We start from the raw sequence: 21,042 nt of genomic DNA, 5'->3' as shown, positions 1-21,042 counted from the left end.
GACACTGATCAGCTATTGTGCTTATTGTTGCATTTGCTGAAAAGTGTTCACAGAAGATGTTATATAATTACTTCTTTAACCAGCGCTACCTTTTTTTAAACTTTGCTCGCTGGTATTAAAAGTTATGTAGCTATTCCAGGTCTATGGACTACATTATGTATAGCCTGACTGAACCATAATATTCTCTGAGCGCTGTTTTACATCGATTTTCCGTCTCGAAATACATTTTCTTTATAAAGTAATTATAATTTAATATCCGCTGAATCGTATCAAACGAAATACCGTAAGTAAAATAGCTCTACGTTATCCGAGTGCGTAACAACATTAAATTCGAGCGTTGATACGTTTGTATAATTGCACGGGGCGAGCTTTGTACTAGAAAGTTCGGAGACAAAGCTTTTTCAATTGAGTACAGGCACCGCAAATCTCGTTTCCAAATAACCAAATAACGAACGGAACGATAATTAACAAAATACCATGGCGTAAGCTCAATGTTATCATGAAACAATTGTCAGTAAAACGTGATTCGACTAGCAACGCCGCAGAATGAAATAAAGAAATAATCGTTGCGGTTGATTATGTCCTCGCACGCGAGACGAAACTGCGGATTAATATACGTACGTAAAAATATACGCCGGTATAAAACTCGTCGTACTCAATAAAAATCTACCGATAATCGTCGATTGGAAACAAAATAATTTGCATAAAAGGTATAGGCGAACACAGCAGGTAGCAGTCAACTTTCTGGCTACCATTTGAAATCCGAAGGTAAACGATAAAATCGTGTCGTCACGTCGACAGCATAAAATAACACGATAAAAAGGCTACAGCTATGTAAAAATAAATGTACACAGTAGGAAATAGAGCGACGAAAATAACCGAGAAAAATACAAGCGCTGGCTGAATTTATAGACCCGATGAAATTTTTTTTCAGGAGGCTTGATTTTATATTTAATACGTCTGGGGTAATTAAAAAACTCAACATGAAATATTAAACAAATAATCACAGATGGATAATCGAAGAAATAATTAAGATCGACTGCGTATGCTTCGATATATTCCACCTTTATTATGTATTCATTGTATTTTCACGGGAAGAATGATATCGCTAAAAAGTTAGCATTATCGTTATGAGTATCTTTCTGCATTAATCAAGCACTCGTGGATACACGATGACCAAAGTGGACAGTCGTGAAACTGTTCCAATTGCTGTCTCGTTTATTATTCCATTAGGTACTACAATAGTCTTCCCGTTATAGCGTCAAGTTATGGAAGGTGCAAATTATTTACGGGGCAAATATACCCTTAACGTTCGCATATGCAGATTTACTGGATCTACTTCAGCTCATTACCGCATACGAAACACGGAACTCTCCTGCTTTGAATAAATAAATGTGTTTGGCCACAACGCTGACCATAAAACGACCGTTAATAGTTTCTCGATATTTATAGTTCGAGCATGCACTTAGACAACTGTATTTCGATTTATGCATAAAGAATTTAATCCTGCTGTAAGCACAAATCGTGAAATACTTCCGGATTATCAAAATCCAAAAACAGGCATTTGAATATGTCGTTGTAAAAATTTGGATAATATTCGCATGCTCGTTTACAGTCAGGTGCAAAGTTAATCTCCAATAGCATAGGCTGTATCGTCTCCTCTTTCCATTCGAGGATCAAATCGATCGCGTATACAGCCCTACTTTGTGGGCTTTTCGCAATTCCTTTCGGTGGTTTTAGTGCGACTGCAGCCTCGAAAACCTCTCTAAACATGTGCAAGATTTTTGGCTCGACACATTTCTTCCATGAAAAGTCGGGGTATTGCCTCTCCCATTCCAAGATAAAGTCCGCGCACTTTATGTGACAAAGTGGTACATCTTCTGAATAATTCATAACTGTAAAATGTTGTTCGTACACGTCGAAATTATTTAAAGCGAATTCCTTATTCGCAAATCTTAAGAAGAAATTTTTGTAGACGAACACTTGTAGAGGTTGTACACATTTGAGCATTACTACGTATCGTATGTCGAACTTAACTTTTCCGATTTCTGGTCTGTCATACAAAACGGGATTTGTAATATATTTTTGCGCTATCTTCGGACCTGTGCTAGGCAATCGTAATATATGGAACAAATTTTTCGTAACGTGTATATCTAATCCTCTAGCTAGATTCCAAGGTTTACAAATCCAATGATTATCTAAATTCATTAATTTCCTCCGTTCAAAGTATGCAACAAATTGCACTAATTCTACACTTAGGTTGTAAGTAGTTGGTAGCCAAGTTGGATAAGTTTCGAGTGTATTGGGATTGAAGTATCTTTCACCTGCTTTTCTTCTACATATAATCGGCAATAAATCTTTAACAGTTAGAACATTTTCAAATGGAAATTGGTTTATAAAAACGTATGGTGATTGTATGCTTAATCTTTTATAATCTTTAAAATGTGAGGTGTACCATAAAATATCTGCCTGGTCTTCATCAGCCACAATTTCAAATGCAGGGTCATTTAGGTATTCATTTACATATGTATATTGTGAAAAAACTTTTAATTTCGTACCTTTAGCTCTTACAAGAGACTTAGAATCCACTTCTTCTGGTAAACTTTCATGAATATGACCTGCCAAAAAGTATTGTTCATCTGGTTCTATTTGCAAGAAGCTTTCTTCGATAAATGATATTTCTATCCAAGGTAACAATAACGCTCTCTGTTTCCTTTGGTCTTTTGTTTGTCCTTCTATAAAATTTCTTGTAACTTCTTCTTCGTAATCAACATCTTTTAAAGGAAACAAAAGTGTATAAGTAACACCATCTGGTAAATACAAGAAAGGCACTGTTCTAAAGTTGGGGTTATCACTATGATTTATTGCTGATCCCACTTCATCCATAATATACCAAACTGGCATTCTATCCTCTACAGAACCACTATTTATAGAAAAAGATTGATTGTACCTCCACATTTCATTTAATACAAATTCTATCTTTTCATCTTCCTCTGCATCTATGTCAAAACCCATTAAGGAACACATACGATCTAATAGATCTGGAATAGTTGATAAATTTTGCCTTGCATTGCTAATATCATATGTCCATGCATGATCTATCAAATAAATATTATTTGGATCCTTAACAGCAATGCCTTCCTTATGACAAACAAAGAGCTTCCAAATAGGATCCTTTTCACCCTTCTCGTCACTATCGTAATCAATTCTCATTAATTGAAATATTAGACCTGAATCAAATATCTGGTACTGAAGTTTTTTAAATAAAATGTGCCAATATATTCTTGGTACTCCAGAAGATTCTAATTGAGGTTGGTGTGTTTGAAGAAAAGTATTAAATAATCCTACTCCGTCCATTGTATACAACTCAGATATAATCTGAAACATGGAAAATGCAGCCACATGATTCTGACACTTTATATCTGGACAAATTAATCTAGTTCTATAAAAATTATTACAGGATATAATGTCAATGAAAATTTACCTAAATCTTCCTATAGATAACTATATATATATATTAATTTTCAAAGCGAATATTTATATAAATTCTGAATCTTACAAAATCACGAAAATACTGCAAAACATAACCTCTCTTTTCACATTGAAACAACATTTACATATATGTAAATGTTATGATTACAATGGTGTCCCTAATCATATTTTAGTATAAAATATTTGCATTTATTTTTTAATTGAATCGTTTACTTTTCGTAACAATTTCGAATATACAGAAACATTCGATAATTGCACAAAAGGAGCACCGATTGCACCGTCGCAATTATTACTGCTGGTTTTACATCCAGAGTTTACCACGAAGCTTGGCGGCTCGCCGCGATCGAATAGTGTAACATAATTCATTGTCAAATATCGCTGAGATAATATATTTAGATGCTAATTTAAAAGGGAAACATTTTTATTTTTGACCTTTTTAAAATTAATTTTTCACTAACGTATTTATGACATCTTTCTGATTAAAATGAGACCGAACACAACATAATTTGAATTACATTTACTTATTGATATGTATTTAACTATCATTTAGTAAGTAAGCAAATATGCTGCAAATTACAAACGTATACTTGCAAAACTTGGGACCCAATTTTTGTGCAATTGTCTAATGTTTCTGTTAAAAATTATGAATGTAAGATTGCAGTTGGTTATTGGATTTATAGGGAAATTTCATTTAAAGTAAGATATAGAGAATTTTGTTTTTCGTTAATACGTTAACATTCAAAAACGAGATGTATAGAATATTAATGGCTGATTTCGTTCTTCCTGTTGGCGCTTAAAGTGTGTTCACTCTGAGCCGGCGTGTTGAGAAGTGAGTTTTTCTTCGGCGGTTTGATTTGTATACATATTATCGTAGTGAGTATTTAGTATTATTTCTTATTAAGTATATTAATAATAATTAATTTTATTAATGGTTATGATTTAATTATTAACTTTCTGTATTAACCTATCTTTGATTGAACTACTATATAACGTACTCCTAAATGAATCAATGATCTTAAAAAATTTAAATTGTTTGAAACAAAATAAGGACAATATGTGCGTGAAAGATTAATTATTTCTTCTATCTATAACAGGATAGCTGTTGTTTTGAACGACGACATAAGGTTTTTTGAAAAAAATGGTTAAATCACAACCAAAGGAAGATAAAAAATTAGCTTCCAAACAGTTACTGAATGTGCCAAAGGATGGATTTATACAAAAAAATAAAAATAAAAAATTTAAAGTAATACCAACTGGGAAAGTTCCATTAATTAATGTATCAAAGAAGTCAAATAGTAACAATATGAAAACTAATACACCTCAAAAACCTCCAGAAAAGAATAAAGGACTGAGAAAAAAAGATGTTGAAAAGCTGCAAGAATCTTTAAAGAAACAAAGAAAAAATAAACTTTCTGAGGGATCCAAAGAGAATGAGTCTATCAATGAAGGAATTGTATTACAAGATAGCATAATGGAAAGTAGTGATGAGAGTGAATCATCTGATGGTAATAAAAGTGAAGAGGAAAAAGTCTTACCAAATATTCTTGGTGCCAGTCTAGCAGATGACAGTGATGAAGATGATGAAGATTATGAAGAAGACAAAAAAGTACAAGTAAATAAAGGTGTAAAAATGTTTGATGGAGTAAAATCAAACGACAGCATTGTTTCCAGTGAAGACAAGGATGATTCTATGTCTGAGGTTGATGATGATGACGACGACGACGATGACGACGACGATGACGACGACGACGACGACGACGATGATGATGATGATGATGATGATGATGATGATTACGACGACGACGATGATGAAGAAGATACAGAATCTGAGAATGGAGAAAAGACTGATGAATCTTCTGCAGCTTCTCTAAAAGTACTTCTGGGAGATAGTCTTTCTGAGGATGAAGATGATGAAGACTTTAATGACTTTGATGAGAATAACGAAACTGATGATACAACTGAAGAAGAAGATAAACAAGTAAGGAATGAAGGATCAGATCTTCTAAAAACACTAGTGGGTGACACTATTATTGAGGATGATAATGATGATGATGATTTTGTTGAACCAGCTGAGAATGATGAAGATGATGATATAAGTGATGAAGAAGATGAAGAACTAGAAGAAGGAGAAGTAGAAGGAAACGGATCATTAAGTTCTCATCAAGATAAAGATTCCCCTTTAGAAGACTTTAAAGAAAATGAACGAACAATCTTTGTTGGTAATCTCCCAAAAGATGTAACAAAAAAACAGTTACAGAAATTATTTAAGCAATTTGGGAAGATTGATGCTATTCGTTTTAGGGGTAAAATATCAAAATCCCTCAATATACCTAAACGAGTTGCAGCTATCACAAATGATTTACACCCTAAAGTGAAATCAATTTATGCATATATTAGATTTGAGTCTGAAGAATCTACTAAGAAAGCTTTGTCCATAAATGGGAGGAAATTTGGAGAACATTATATAAGAGTAGACATGTCTATGAAATCAAATAACAAATATGAAACAAAAAAAAGTATATTTATAGGAAATTTACATTTTAGTAAGTATAATACAGGACAAAAGAAATAAAGATTAATTACATGATTAACTAATATTATAATATTATAAAAATGCTATAATTTTCAGATGTTGATGATGACACAGTTAGGAATCATTTTAAGCGATGTGGTGAAATAGAATCTGTGAGAATAATTAGAGACAATCAGACTGGAGTGGGCAAAGGATTTGGATATGTTAACTTTAAAAGTGAAGATGCTGTTGCATTAGCATTAGAACTAGATGGCACCACAATTTCAAATAGAGAAGTTAGAGTAAAACCAAATATTGACCAAGATAAAAAAACAAAAGGAAAGTATGGAAAGAGATATCCTGCAGAAGATAACTATAATTTTTCACGTAAAAAGTTGAAAAATACTGTAGGAGCATCAGTAGCAGTATGTAACATTATTCTTTAAGAAATATTTGATGCATCTATTAAGTTTTACTATTTAATAAAATGTTAATTTACATTTTTCAGATTCGTAATAAAGAAAACGCTGCAAAAAGAATAACAAAAAAACAAAAGTTTGAAAGAAAAGAAATTAGCCCACAACAACAAGGAAATAACTTTCAAGGTCAAAAATCTGATGTAAACAAAAAGAAAAGTAAAAACAAGTTTGACAAAAAAAAGAAACTTTTGGCTGAGAAACTTACAGCTAAACCTAAAAAGTCATCAAAGTAAATAGTGGCATAAAAAGTATACTGCTAGCTTAAACATATTCATAACAATTCAATTTTAATTCATATATCTTATATACTAGCGACAATGACAAATTGCAATCTGTCATATCATTGTGAAATAAGAAACAACATGTAATCAAAAAGGTTTATCATTTTTAAGACTGTTGTCAGTATATATTTCTTAAATGTAAAAGAGTAGAAACAAGTATTTAACGTTTAATAAAATATTATTTTTATGAATCTCTTTCTTTTATTAAATTCTTTACTTTGGAATGTAGTTGCGATGGCAAATTTTGTATATTACATAACGCACATTTTAAACAAAACCGTTTACCAAAATATATACTACATTCTAAACATACAGGTTTTTTGCAAAAGTTACAATCAGCTCCTAATACTAAAACTTCTCCTTTGTTTGGTAAACTAAAAGGATCTTTCATAATATAACACTCTTCTAGATAACTTAATTGCCGCGCGAATGGTGCTTTGATACCCTTGAAATTAAATCGTTCCTCTAGTGAACAACAAGAGCACCTAAATATTTCATTTACGATTTCTTTAGGATCTTGAACTGCTGATGGTAAATCTTGATTGTGTCCGATAATATGAGCTTCGTCCGTAGATGTGCTAGCGACAGATTCCATCCTATAAAGTAACACTGATGGAAAATATATTGTAAGAAAAAATTATAGATAATTTTCCATTTATTTTATAACCATAGATTACAACTTAGTATATATATATATATATATAAACATTAAATTGTATTTAACTTAAAAACATTCATTCTTTTTTATTAACGGAAACTTTCTGCAATTCCTGCGGCCACCAAATAGGTTTTGATACTTTTAATTTAATATCTGATATAGTAAGAGATTGAGCATTCAAAGATTCAATAATTCGCATTAAACCTAATCCATACTGATTTTCAATTCCTCTAAATTTACCTACTACATTGTCAGACTCATTAATAATTTTATCATCATACGAAAAAGATTTATTAGGAACTTCACTAAATAATAGAGGCATTAAACGTTTTCTTACGACACCAGTATGATGAGTACGAGCTGTAAGTTCCTGACCAATGTAACAACCTTTATGAAAACTAACACCATGCAAATAGTCACAATTTACTTCTAGTGGGAAAGGTTTCCCTGGCGGTAAATCTTCTATACCTTCAGGAACACCAAGTTTATATCGAAATGCTTTGTAATTGAAGTCACTAGTAGAATGTAATGCATCTAAGTTCAAATGTCTTATTATCTTTTGTCTTTCAATTGTTGATTCTGCTAAAATTCTAATGCCTAGATCAGGAAGTCTAGGATCTTCATATATCATAATATTATCAACTATCTTGCTTACTTTATTATTAAGAGTACCACATGGAAATATTAAACCTTCAAGTTTTTGTTTATTACTATCATTATATTTGTTATTCATATATTGAGTAGGATCAAAGAATGCCCAAACATTTATATTACCTCCTAAATGATCTATATCAATTTTTTTTCTAACACGGTACATTTTTAGATGTTTCTGTAATGAATCTGCGGCTTGTGAGTCACATTCAATATAATATACATTATTTTCTTGGCTTCTATAGATAATAACATCGTACATTACTCTACCCTTGACATTTAGAAATAATGCATATAAATTTGCTGCCCCTTCTTCAAAATTCTTCATATCATTTGTAATTAATCCTTGTAAGAAACTTGAAGCTTCATTTCCTTTAACCCGCAGTATACTTTTATTTTTTAGCTGTTCTAAGATTCCAGGTGAAGATTCTGAAGAATCGCATCTAATAAATTGCTTTTGTACCTTTCCAAGTTTATTCAGTTTGCACAACGGCAAAATAAATTTTTTGAGGTGTATGATCATTGTACCAAATATCATCAGAACAACAACCAAGCTTTGTACAAATTTGACCTTCACGAAAGAGAAAAATTCACACAACTAATATAACATTGTTTATCACATTCTAACCTTAAATTATATTTTTTATCTTTACTGAAGAAAATATGGATAATCTTACGTTTTCATTTATTTATGTGATATTTCACACAACCTCTCTGCAAATATGCCGTTATAAAACTTTTGGCCAAATTTATTTTGGATATTTCAATTGCTTTGCGACTTGGATCCGTTAAGTAAGAATTTGGTACAGTGAAGCAAATGAGTAGGTAAAAGAAGAACTCTACAGCATACCACAGACTACACAGACTGCTTGTCTACTAGCGCTATCAGAAGCAACTGAATGAAATATCGAGCGATATTTCTGCAGATAACATAACATCAAAATTTTTAATTATTATTTACTGATTTTGACTACCTGTCTAATTTTGTTTCGAGAATTTAGAAAGCAAAGATCTTTTCGTAGCTAATGACTATACCGATTGACTAAATATAATTTCTATATTTACTATAGCAAATTGCAGAGACAGTAAGAAACACTCCGATTTTTCTGAAGTCGGTATTTCAGAGCACACACGATACGAGATCCCATAAGATGCCAAGTCTATTTTATGCCTTGATACATATCCAATCAAAATAGACTTTATAGATTTGAAAAACCAATATTGTATATACGTTACAAGATTTAGACAAAAGTAAAAAAGGAGCTGAATATATTAAAGCATTTTAAAATATTACTGTATAATATATGTTAAAAAAGTTCGTTTTATAATCCTTCTTATATCTGTTATCGAAGTAACCGTATATGTATGTATGTATGTACAACAGCTCATAATGAATCACATGCATAACTTGTTTCAACCATAAAAGATAAATTAATTACCTTATTCGAAGGGAGAACTGGAGCAAGTACTTTTAGGTATACAGCATTTGGAAAATATAAAATTTGGATAAAGAAGATCCATAGGATTCTCCGGATTACGGTGTATCGATGTGGTGGAAGAAGGCAACGTATCGGCGAAGAAGGAAGGGAGAGTCAACGCGAGCACCATCCACGAGAAGACCGAGAAGGACGACGAGAACTCAAAGGCAATGAAATAGGAAAGGAAAAACGACGAAACAGTAAGGCCACGGTGTGTCTGTAGACGCGAAGGGAAAGGAAACCGAGTTGTGTGACGGGTTACCGCGCGACGTTGTCGGGGGGAGAGATCTGCGCGCGCATTCCAAGCGCGCTACTTGTAAATAGTTCTATTCTCGGCAAGAGAGTGTAGCCGAGCCGAGAGTGTACGGTCGACACCAGTCGAGAAACCAGCTGGGACGTGGGGCTAACGTTGGAACGCCTCTATACAGAATTCGGAACGAATTTGTGCGAGTCCGATCAAAGCAACCAGTGTACACTAGGCCGAATCGAGTTTGCTTAAGAAGTCGTGAAATCCACTGGTACTGCTAGATTAAATACAACTCGTTATTCACCGAACGACGAATAATTTTGAGGTGTATTCGCGGTGATGTCAAGTGCCGCGCAATCATGATTTTCGCACCTTAGAACGAACTTTTCTTCTCGAAATCGAGTGTCTGGGGCTGAAGGTGCCTCGCGTTAAAGAACGTGTTGGTTTATAATTCGATATTTTTGACGTACGGTCGCTCGAGATCGGGAAAAATGTATTCCGATGGTCACGAGGTGGACGGCAGCTGGGTGCTGCGTGTTTATGTGACCGATCTTCAAGTGGAGAGGAGCTTACGAGTAAAAGGAGAATTGCACATCGGCGGTGTCATGCTCCGACTGGTTGAAGATCTCGGTGAGTCTTATCGCTTATTTTTTAATATCTCATAGAAACATATCAAAGATCATTTTCTAATCGACTAAAGGAGGAAAGCGCGCGGAAATTGAAAATTCAAATGATTGCTGACGATTAATTTGTGGCTTGCAATAGGTCAAATTGTCACGTGATAGCCTCAAGATTATCGTACGCAGGATCGTAGAGAGGCTAGATCTCTGAAGGCGGTAACATTTTATTAACGAAACATCGTTCCGTACTCCATTTTTGAAAATATCGAATCAACATGGTGTTAGGACGATCAATAGACCTTTAAGCGGTCGAATAGCAACAAGTTGCGGGATTATTAGCGTGTCGTTACGAGGACCGCGACTGCTCGAGATGTGGTCTCCCACCATCGAAGAGACGACTGAAGTGTGCACGGGAGTGGAAAAACTGGACGGCCGAACTAGTTTCGCCATGACGGCGGATGTATGGACGCGACCAGCGACTCCTTTATATGCTAAAGGAGCTCCCACAGCTTCGTAGAGAGACGAAAGACACGTGAGACCGGCGACCAATTCCTATGTCTCGCCGCACGTAAAACGAACACCGTACGGTCACTTTCGTCGTAGATAAGCATAACCTGGTCGGTGTCTTATTCCCTGATGAATCGTCGCAGGAAGAACAACTGATTCTACGAATACCTGGCTCTTCCTTTTATTCTTTAAATTGTGTTTCATGTTCTACACGTTAATTTGTCAGGATCTTTAAGCAAAAATTCCTCATTTTGGATGATACTATATGAGAACTACTGTCGGTCAATACTCCAGATAATTAACCAGGTTGAGAGTAGGATAGTTTCGGTCTCGACGAATTAACCAATTTCGATCAATTGAGCGTACCGTAACCCACGTATATACGCATGGCCGAATAGACGAGAGAATATATCGTAAGGTACATTGCAGTCTAGTTCCAGCTGCCCTAAAAAGATATCGTGTAATTTCTGTGCAAATTATCCGTGAAATTTAACAAGTTTGCCTTTATATGATCAATTTCATCGATAAACGCTCGATTATTGCTATCAGCTTATATCCGGGCAACATATAACTTCGAATGAAATTGGCAATTGGCTGGAAGAATTTGTTCAGTAATGAAATTATCAGGCTATTGCTCGATGCTTCTCTTATTAGTTAAAATAACATCTACTCGTTAATTTATTTACTCAGCATCGTTTATACAACACAGTAATTTATACTTAGGGCCGATACAGGTTTCCCTTTTTCATCCGTTTGCTGCTTATTGCAAACAAGAACAACCGCTGAGCGTATAAAATTTTGATACGCGTTAGTACGTCTTCTATTAGCCATCAATGTATTTTCAGCATTTCGTCTCTCTTGTCCCTTCAATCACGCGACCAAGAACGAGCCAAGCTTATTTTAACTTGCTGTTTCTTTCATCCGATTTTTCGAGCCGGCTTCTACTTCCACGTAGACGATCGTTTCTCCGGTCCCAAAAGGGATCTTCAGCATTCTGCGCTCGTCCGGCCCTTTATCCCTTCATTAAATCTCGGCCTGCTATCCCTAACTAAGCTTTACGTCTTTTTTTTTTATGCCGACATTAAGTCAATCATCTTTCGTGATTTTTAGCAGTTCAGATGTTCCTTAATTTACACTGAAAAGCGACTTTTTGATTAGGTTTTGTAGATATTAATAATTGTTCTATGCATGAGCGTTTTTACGCGATTCTTTAACTGTACCAAATAATCGAACGCTTTTCCTATAAAATCCGGCCACTTTGAAACGTGGCAAAAGACTACTTCCGGCAAGAGAAGATTTAAACTATGGTTTACTCGCTGTACGACAACGCGATAACTCGTATCAGAAAGATATGCCTTTCTATGTGTAATGACGATAATTTCACATGAGTGCCGATATATCTACGCTTCGGTCAACCTAACTTTCCGCTCTGTCAGGTATAGCATAGTTCATATCGATCGAAACAAAACATTTCCAGACGTTCTTTCAATAGATGCATCTTTTTTCTTGGAACAGAGCGTCGATCCTTCGTCGATCGCACGTTTTCAAGTACCGAAACTAAGATTCAACGGACGAGGAAAAAGGAAACAGGTAAAAAAAATCCGACAGCAAAAGCTTTTGTTAGGTGGGCCTTCCTTGCCCTTCCAGCTTGACAGGTTACCGTAGTTGTACAGGTGTTGGTCCAGCGCTTCCAGCAGCATCTTGCCAGTACCATGGCAAAACCCTATGTAAATATACCGGGTGTCCCGTAAGGAAATCAGATTCGAACTCATTGTACGGAATCACGTAGTGGAATACTTCGGCGCAGCAAAAGGTCGACATTCTTCGAGAGACCGAAGAGAAATGCACTGCGATGCTTGCATATACGTGACAACACGCTCGTTCGCCACTTAAACGGATGCGAGCGCTTATAAATGGCGCGTTTAAGCTCAATACAGATACATTGGTGTATAAATTACGAGATACTTCCCGTGGATATCTTACGATCACATCGGTCGACTGTTTAGAACCGGCATTAGAAAAAAATTCGGCTAAAATTTATATTCCCTCCCCGGAACGATCGCCATATATTTCCCTGGCGTTTCAGACAGCGAAGTAAGACACACGCTATGTGTATTTTTTCCTCCCTCGAGAGATTTAGTGTACTCCGCATGTAGAATACCGCCATTGGAAAGCCACGACATTATGTTACATGGTAGTCAACTGTCACATGGCTGTGCGGTGACTTCTGCATTCCATTGAAACGAAAACGAGAGGATTATTTTAGAAGTTGGATCGATATAACTTGAAAGAAACGCGTCGCGCTGTTTATCCGAATAATTAACGTTCGTCGGATGAACACGTGCGTATACGCTAGCAAGGGAAAAGGGCGAAAAAACTGGAGGACTCGAAAGTACCGTACATCAGTAAGTCGATGACAAGACTACATTCTTCTTGCGTCGCTTCTTCGAAATCGAAAGAGACCCTACGGCGTTGCCACTGCAACCGTCATCTTGGGAGGCTACGATCCGATGAGTCGCTCGCTTAATTAACGAAACCGATAAGCGTCGACTTCATTATGAAGATTAAAGTCGTCTTGGAGCGGCCGATCCCACGGTCCGCTCAGATTGCCATCGTTCTCACAGCTTTTACCTGTGACCATTTTTTCTCATGCAGTTGGAAGTTGCAAAGGAACGCGGCGGGAAGCCGGAAAAAATTCTTGGCGTACAATTCCTTAGAATTTTCGTTGGAGAATCGGTAAGGTTTAAGGTTGCAGAAAAGCAATCGCCGGCATGGCCGTGTAGAAGAAAGGTGACAGGCCCGCAGGTGCCAATGTTTATAGTTGGTTACGACACGTACCATTCTGTAGGAGTCCAGCCGGCAAGGTAGGAAGAAGAAAAACGCGAAGAGGTCGAAGAGGAGAGAGCGAGAGAGGGAGGCCGCTAACGCGTGGGCACACAAACGCTACTCTCTCAATGTAGATTTTTAGCGTTTACTCGGATCAACGACGAAGCCACGAAGGCAAAATCCGAACTACGAGACTTATCCGAGAGCCACTTAACTCGAATTATCTGCTCGGCTTACGTGTACAGGTTCGGATTACCCGCTTCGTAATTTTATATTCCGGCTACCTCGTACGGTATGGTAGCACGGCCTTCTTACGAAATTGTGCCTGTCCGAGGGAAACCGACGAAGCATCATTCTGAAGTGCGGAATCTCCATCTCGCGTTGGTGGTTTCTCCTTCAACTTTTTCATCGCGTGCGTGTACATTCGAACGTTGCATAATAGATTTTAATTGGTATTTGTCGATTTCTGAATTCTCATCAAGTCAATCCGAGTTTCTTGGAAACTGAAGAGACGCGGATGAGGTAATTTCTCTGCTAAACGGAGTCATCAAATCGTTAATTTTCTGTTTCGTTGGGTCGCAAGAATACTACGTTCGATAATGTTGTGGAATGTTAATATTACCACGTTGTAATGGTTAAATAAAGAAGATAAGTACAGACAGGAATTTAATCTTATGTAATTGCGTTTCCTAATTGATTTACTTGGACTTTGCAATTTATCAACTTATTTCTTGATTTAATACAAAGCAGGCGAAAGTAGCGGTAGTAGACGATGTGATAAATGTAACGAAAGGACAGGTTTCGGTAGGATCGTTCCTTGGCCGAATTCTCTTCGGTATGGTATCCTCGCCCTCGATACCGGTCATTTCTCTCTGCTCGTTCTCGTAGTTACCAGGTGCGAAAGAATCGGAGGCATTTATTGTAGTGCACCCGGACCGTTTCGCCATTTCGAGGCAAGGTCGCTCTTACGGTACTCGCACGAGGCGCGCAAGCTTCTTTTATCTTGGAAAGCCTTCGTACGATCGATGCCACCTTCGTTGGCCGATCGTGCCGTTAACACATCATCCACAATTATTACCGTGCATCATTTGATCGATCATCCTACATTACCGTTTTATACGCGTACCTCCATATTATTCCAGTATACCGTACAATCTCTGACGATACGGCTGTCGAAATCGTCTTTCATAAGACATTAATCGAGCCTTGAATGCTTACAATTTATTTTGTTCGTGAGAGATAGAGGTTTCCTCTATAACAACCTGATTACGATAGTAATCCATTCACAAATGCGCTACAAGTCTTAATCATGCTATAATGGGATGGTAAAATAACAAGGAACTAACGCTAAAGGCGAAGTTCCGATGACGTAACGAATAATAGTGAATTACAATACTATACCATACCAGGGAAGAGAAGTTAACGTCTGACATTGCTTTCCTCGATTCCCATAGCTGTTCTATTCGCACTAAGTAAGATAGTTTCTATCGATCTGCGCGTACCTATGCAAAATAGTTTCTAACTGGTCTCTATCGCTATGTGCCATATCTATGTTACATTCTTTCACGAATATACTCTGTGAGAATAAACTTTATCGTTTGTTATTTCCGACCCACTGACTTACCATATATCCTCAAAGTGTCCAAGTTATCTGTTTGAATATGGGAAGGAAGGAAATGCGAAAGATTCATCGCTTCTTGGACTCGTGATAATCTTATTTGTTGGTGATATAGGATCGGAGTGATACCACCAGGGCAAAACTCAGTCCTTCCTTGGAAGAGACTTAAGAAGATTAGCTACTTGCGGCTCTCTACACGGAATTAAAGGTCGCCGCATGGAAATTCTACTCTGACCACGTTATCAATGAAACTTCAATACATATTTAGAGATTGTGGTAGACGATGCGCTCAAACGTGTGTATTTCCAACAATTTCTAGCTTTCCGACGATAACTTTTTCTTCTAGCCTTGATCTCCCTGCGAATGAGATTAACTAGCGAAAACACGATAAATGCTTTTGAATATTATCGATCATCGTTCGACCGTTAAGTAGTTATGCTAATAAGTTACACGTTGCAACTCGATTACTGAGCTTGTAATAAGTCGCCGCTGTGGGAATAACCACCGGTCCTGCTAATCGAGACGTACAGTTGAACAATTTCTGCGATTGCTCTTCTAAACGCTCATTGTAGAAGAACGAAATAATAGAAAGCAATGAAAATAAACTTGTTTGCAAGGAGACCATTTATCATGGAACACTTGCAGCACTTTCTGTCCAAGAAGCGCGGGCTATTTTTTTTAGACGCCTCTTTCCTTGCATCTGGTGACTCACGCCGGACTATGATACATACCTTATTCCAGTTTTAAGTAACACGACACTTACGGTGCAGTCCCCGGGAACAGGCCGCGATATCCGCACATTTCTCTCTGGTATGAATAATTCCCTAGGGCGTGAGCGAGTCAGTTTTTAGCGTTTTACAGTCGGACGAACGTGCTCGACGGGTTTTGTAATTGACGGCAGGCTGAATCATCCGCGAAAGAGGAGTCCTTTTAAATAAATTGAGAACGAAGGATACACCGTGAACTCGTCGTCGACTAATTATTCGAGGAACTGAGACGACTCTTAGACAGATGCTACTCCAGAAACATAATTGCGTTCAATGTAAAATAATTCCGCACAAAGAAACCAAACTTCTGCTCTGTTTGGTTTCCGAGCATCTTTGACTTGTAAATGAGCTACTTCGTAGCACAAGCCTCAACTCTCTCAGTTTTAAGCGAATGTTCCAGACGAAGTTCAATGTTAAGGATATAAGTTATATAATGGCTTTTCGTCTGCGACTCGTTATTTTCTGCAACGTCGCTGAATAATGTGCTGAATGTATGTCTACGAGACATTGTTATAAGGTAGTAAATCCCAATAGAAGTTTCGCAAGTTCAATAGTACGAGCCATAGTTATGGTACGTCTGGCCGAGTAGGGTTTTCGATAGAATTTGTTCACCAGCCAGTTGGCGATGCTCCAACAGAAACGACCGTAACGCAAAAAACTTGAGCCAGCACTGAGTCATCGGGCAGCTGTTGATTCTCGAGTATTTATCATTTTTCAGAATGTTGGAAACAATTTCATTATCTATGCGCTTATTGTAATATGTTACGAACATTCGAGGCTTTTATTAAAAATTGTTTCATGCGCATGCTAAGATCATAAAAGTGCGTATTGCAACATTAGCGGTTATGGCTGATGGTCGAGCAAAGGGTTGTTCGTCGTGTTCTAAACAACAGCAGAGGATAATTGTTGCATACGATACTTGTCTTAATCTCAAGTAGTTAAGAGTGGAATAACAGTGCGAATATTGCGACTATAATGTGAAAGTGGGAAAGACAGCTTGTGCAATAATCGCATAGCAAAGTTTATGTCTATAACACAATGTCTATGACATAACATTCGCCTCAGCATTGCGTCATCGGTAGATCATAAATTTCTTATTGCATTCTTTTAAATTCTCGGCGGATCAATAGTTAAATTTTAACGAATGAAAAACTGTAAACTGACCGAACTGTTCGGTCAAACTTTATCGCGAGCAAAGGGTAGAAGTATGCGAAGAAAAAATAGCGTCGGTAGCTGCCCCCGAAACGCGTTTCTTGGGATAAGATAACCGTTCAGTGCTGTTTTCGAGTCTTCAAGTGAATGGATTCTAAGCCATTGATATCATTTATTTTTGTGTCACATAGTCTGAGTATTTTGGTTCACGTGACACAGAGTTCCACAAACTGATAAATCTATTTTAAGCTTTGTTCATATCGAAAATATCTCTATTTATTTTCATCGATTACTTTATGCGTTTCACGAAAGGTATTTTTCCTTATCTGGAAAAAAAAACCGGAAATATATCACAGGAAGTCATTAAGGGGTCTAAGGAATCGACTAGTTATTTATACAGATGAAATAAGCGTCACATTTGACGTTGAGCAACTACAGAATGATCATCTCTAAATAGAGGGAATAATTTAAAGCGATGATCAAGAGCTGACAAGAGAAATTAGAGAAGGAAGTTGTTGTTACTGATGAAAATCGACCGAAACCTTGGCTGAGTGACTTTATTATTGTGGTTTGGCAGCACGAAGGACAGAACTTATAAGGCAATAAATCGGTTCAACGAATTCACGACGACCAAGAAAGAACTGATGCGTAAGCAGAGAAAGATGAAATTCCATATATGCCTTTACGGGAAGCGTGAAACAATCTTTTCCAATTTTGTCGCATAATTTCAAAGATACTCACAACTTTTCTGTTACGTTTTATTACGTTAACGTGATTGCTCGGACACGCCTCGAAGACCTATCTGTAACATAGTCAAGGTCATTTCTTTCCGGCAAGAAATGCCAAAGGAAATTTCCTTTTAGTCAGATGCAGCCTTGACTTGAATAATGATGATGAGATCAAACAGACCACACCTCTATTAATAGGACTTTAGCGAAGTCTAATATTTTAGAGAATGGTCCCTCCGATGTTTCAATGTGTAAGACCGTGATGTCATTTAGAAGCAAGCAGAAATATTCGTAATCGTTATTTCTGCAGTGTTGCCAGGAATTTAGCTATTAGAAACGTCTATGAGGAATCGTTAAAATAATTTTTCCTTTGAATTCTTTTCTATGCATAGGCATAGTTGGCGCAGAAACACGCGAGTATTTCATTCAGTTTATCTGTCCAGTGGGGTGCCAGCAGCAGGCTTTCGTGCGACCTTCTTCTCGGGACTGGTGCTCTCTTCTGATGGCGCCTCGAGCATGGTATCTCGAAAATAAAGCAAAGAAAAGCGTGGATCGTGAAGTCACTACGTCCGGTCGCGCGGAGAAAAAAAAGGCGAAACGAATACTTTATTGCACAGCAATACTAGCTTCTATCGGCTATTAAGTTATATCAGAAAGGTCGACCAATCTTTTCGCAGAAACGATTTCCCGCTGTACAGATTAACAAGAAGTGCTTCGATGAACGTAATCGGAGTGCGGCACTCGTAAATACGCTCCACTGGTTTCAAACGACAATTCATTCGTGCCTAAGCTTCGCTGATTAATATTAAAATTGCGATTAATTCTCTTTAATGATTCAGCTGAGCGCGAAGAGTTGCGAAATCTTGCGTACAAAGAAGACAGCGTTAATCACCATTGTGAATCTTCCGAGTACGAGTTATGTTTGTTATGAGTTATTAACAAAGCAAATTGTCGTGTTTTATTTTCGTGTCGTGCCGTGAAAAGTTATCGCGGTGAGCTACCCCGATGTCGAAGGGTCTTGATACGAGGAATCTCGGAGCACCCGTTGTTTGGGTCCATTATCTCTATTTTTTTTTTTTTTTTTTTTTTTTTTTTGAGCCGTTCGGTGCTTAGACTCGCGCTCTTTTCAGCTGTAACGCCGAAAGAGTTCCAAGAAACACTTTTACGTCCTCATAAAAATTTTGATGTTCCTTCGAAACACCATCCTGACTGTTACTCGCTACACTGTATTGTAAGCTTACTAGATTAGAAACTCGAGAAGGACATATATAACATTACGCGAATGCCTTTCTTTGTGTTTGGAAATGTTTTCCTCGATCTATTTAGTATTCAATCGGATCTTCATTCTCAATATTCTTCTTAAAGCCATTTTTCCCGTCCACTCAATTTTCTCGACGCTTCTTTCAGAAGTTACGTACGTAATTGTTCATAATCTCGCGGTTCTTATTGAATCTTCGTTGTTTCGTGGTCGTTGTCAGGATCCAAAATCTGGCATGGACTCTGTATTGTTCCTCTGTGGACATCTTCGAGGCGTTTCCACGAGGGCCCCAACGGAGAGACGTGAAATGTCAGGCGTGGGTAGTAGCTGCCTTTTCGACGCGTGATTTCAGCTCCCTCGACGAAAGTGCGCACACATCTTTCCTACGGAACTATATAAGGCGAGCTTTCTCCGACTCGTTTTCGAAGTTGCGACTCCGTCGGTGACTTCACGTCGAATTTACGATACAATACGTGTGCCAGAAGCGATCTCAGGCATCGCGTTCATCGTTATCGAGCACACGATTACGAGAGTGAACGGAAATCTCGAGTGGCTGTTGATTGGCGCAAGGACGCAGAGCATACAATTTGCAAAGGAACACGCACACGAACAGACCGTGTCGAGGCACGAACATGAGACGTGGAAAGTTGATTGGGAGCGCGAGGCCAATGAAATAACCGCCGACATCCCTATACCCTCGTGAATATTTCAGTAGTCGTCGTGTAGTCGTTTTCAGGATGCGACCGCCAGCAAATTGGGGCGGCTTAACGAATGAGGATGCAGGTGTTCTACAATTGGTCGCACTCGTCTCGTAGCCTTCCGAGAATCGAATAAAACTATGTTTTCTTACTTTTGGAAGCCCGCCATGCCTGGCGCCATGCTTCGTCTCGTCAGATTAAAATAACGTGAAATAAATTGTGTAAATCATCAAAAGAGGATACTTAATCAATGGAAAGATTGTTCGAAGTGAGTGCCAGTCTGTTCCGTTTGAAATTTATTCCTGCAAACGAACTGCTTCCGCGGCAGCAATAAACGGTGATTTAATTGAGGTCTCGTTCGACTCGCTTCGTCTTCCGATACGCATCCAGTGAAATATGTGAAACATATATCGATCCTGATGGAGTATAAGCCGGCTCTCGATCGTCTATTGGCGGCACAATTATAACGGATGTGCTCTCCATCGTGCATATTACGACCGACATTCGACACCCAGTCAAACATATCGAACGAATGGAGTCGCATATCGTGACGCGTGTATTTGCGCACTCCGGAATCGTTCTGTTTTCCCCTATACCCCCTTTTCAGAGCCGAGAAACTTTTGTTTTCCAAGAGTTCGATCTGAAAGTTTCGAATAACTTCAAATATTTGTGTACGCGTACAGTTTACGTTCCTTGAATGACGATTCTTGCTAACGGAATTCTTGTTATTATATTTCTTAATACGTATCACGTAATTAACCGAGGTAACAGGCTGTTCGCCTAAGACTAATTTGAATGCGACCATTGTGTGGTTTTTCAAAGTTTACGCCGCGCGAAGGCAGCTCGTGATCGGATCCATGGGGATCTATGGATAGTAAAAAACGCGTGTAAAGTTAGAAAGTCACGTGCACTCCGGTTGATCGGTTTTATTCGACCTAGCAAATCCGCATGAACGGATCATTGTTTGTGCTTCCTCGGCAACGACGCGTTCTATGCTAAATATACGTGGCCGTTATCGTTGCTCGAGCGGTGATCGCGAATCGAATATCCAGATCGATGCCGAGCATTGC

General features: G+C 37.6%; 4 protein-coding genes across 6 annotated transcripts in view; 2 read left to right on the top strand and 2 right to left on the bottom strand.

The window, feature by feature from the left end:
- Nucleotides 1-1,159: 1,159 nt before the first annotated feature.
- On the bottom strand, nt 1,160-9,758 carry Ttll12 (Tubulin tyrosine ligase-like 12). Of its 2 annotated transcripts, none has more exons than XM_072012960.1 (2): nt 9,513-9,758; nt 1,160-3,378 (listed from the first exon to the last, which is right to left on the bottom strand). In XM_072012960.1, the coding sequence occupies exon 2, from the start codon at nt 3,355-3,357 to the stop codon at nt 1,501-1,503; it is 1,857 nt and encodes a 618-aa protein (XP_071869061.1). In that variant the 5' UTR covers nt 3,358-3,378; nt 9,513-9,758; the 3' UTR covers nt 1,160-1,500. The 2 variants fall into 2 exon arrangements, with proteins under 2 accessions (XP_071869061.1, XP_071869062.1); XM_072012961.1 differs by lacking the exon at nt 9,513-9,758 and adding an exon at nt 3,485-3,781.
- On the top strand, nt 4,214-6,947 carry LOC139992266 (uncharacterized). The gene is made up of 4 exons (XM_072012959.1): nt 4,214-4,365; nt 4,587-6,035; nt 6,122-6,429; nt 6,513-6,947. The coding sequence occupies exons 2-4, from the start codon at nt 4,631-4,633 to the stop codon at nt 6,714-6,716; spliced, it is 1,917 nt and encodes a 638-aa protein (XP_071869060.1). The 5' UTR covers nt 4,214-4,365; nt 4,587-4,630; the 3' UTR covers nt 6,717-6,947.
- On the bottom strand, nt 7,411-8,932 carry LOC139992268 (putative transferase CAF17 homolog, mitochondrial). 2 transcript variants are annotated; one of them, XM_072012963.1, is made up of 2 exons: nt 8,751-8,932; nt 7,411-8,671 (listed from the first exon to the last, which is right to left on the bottom strand). In XM_072012963.1, the coding sequence occupies exon 2, from the start codon at nt 8,609-8,611 to the stop codon at nt 7,499-7,501; it is 1,113 nt and encodes a 370-aa protein (XP_071869064.1). In that variant the 5' UTR covers nt 8,612-8,671; nt 8,751-8,932; the 3' UTR covers nt 7,411-7,498. The 2 variants fall into 2 exon arrangements, with proteins under 2 accessions (XP_071869064.1, XP_071869063.1); XM_072012962.1 differs by having other exon boundaries at nt 7,412-8,644; nt 8,751-8,931.
- Nucleotides 9,759-9,914: 156 nt separating the features above from the next.
- Nucleotides 9,915-21,042, top strand: part of LOC139992265 (unc-112-related protein) — a 37,293-nt gene continuing 26,165 nt past the window's right edge. Inside the window, exon 1 of the mRNA XM_072012958.1 lies at nt 9,915-10,428. Coding sequence (XP_071869059.1) covers nt 10,290-10,428 — 139 coding nt within the window. The 5' untranslated portion in view covers nt 9,915-10,289. The remainder of the gene's footprint in view (nt 10,429-21,042) is intronic.

Source organism: Bombus fervidus, chromosome 11 (genome assembly GCF_041682495.2).
Source record: "Bombus fervidus isolate BK054 chromosome 11, iyBomFerv1, whole genome shotgun sequence".
NCBI lineage: Eukaryota > Metazoa > Arthropoda > Insecta > Hymenoptera > Apidae > Bombus > Bombus fervidus.
Note: the sequence above shows the minus strand (reverse complement) of the source record. Positions and strands in the feature narration are given on the sequence as shown.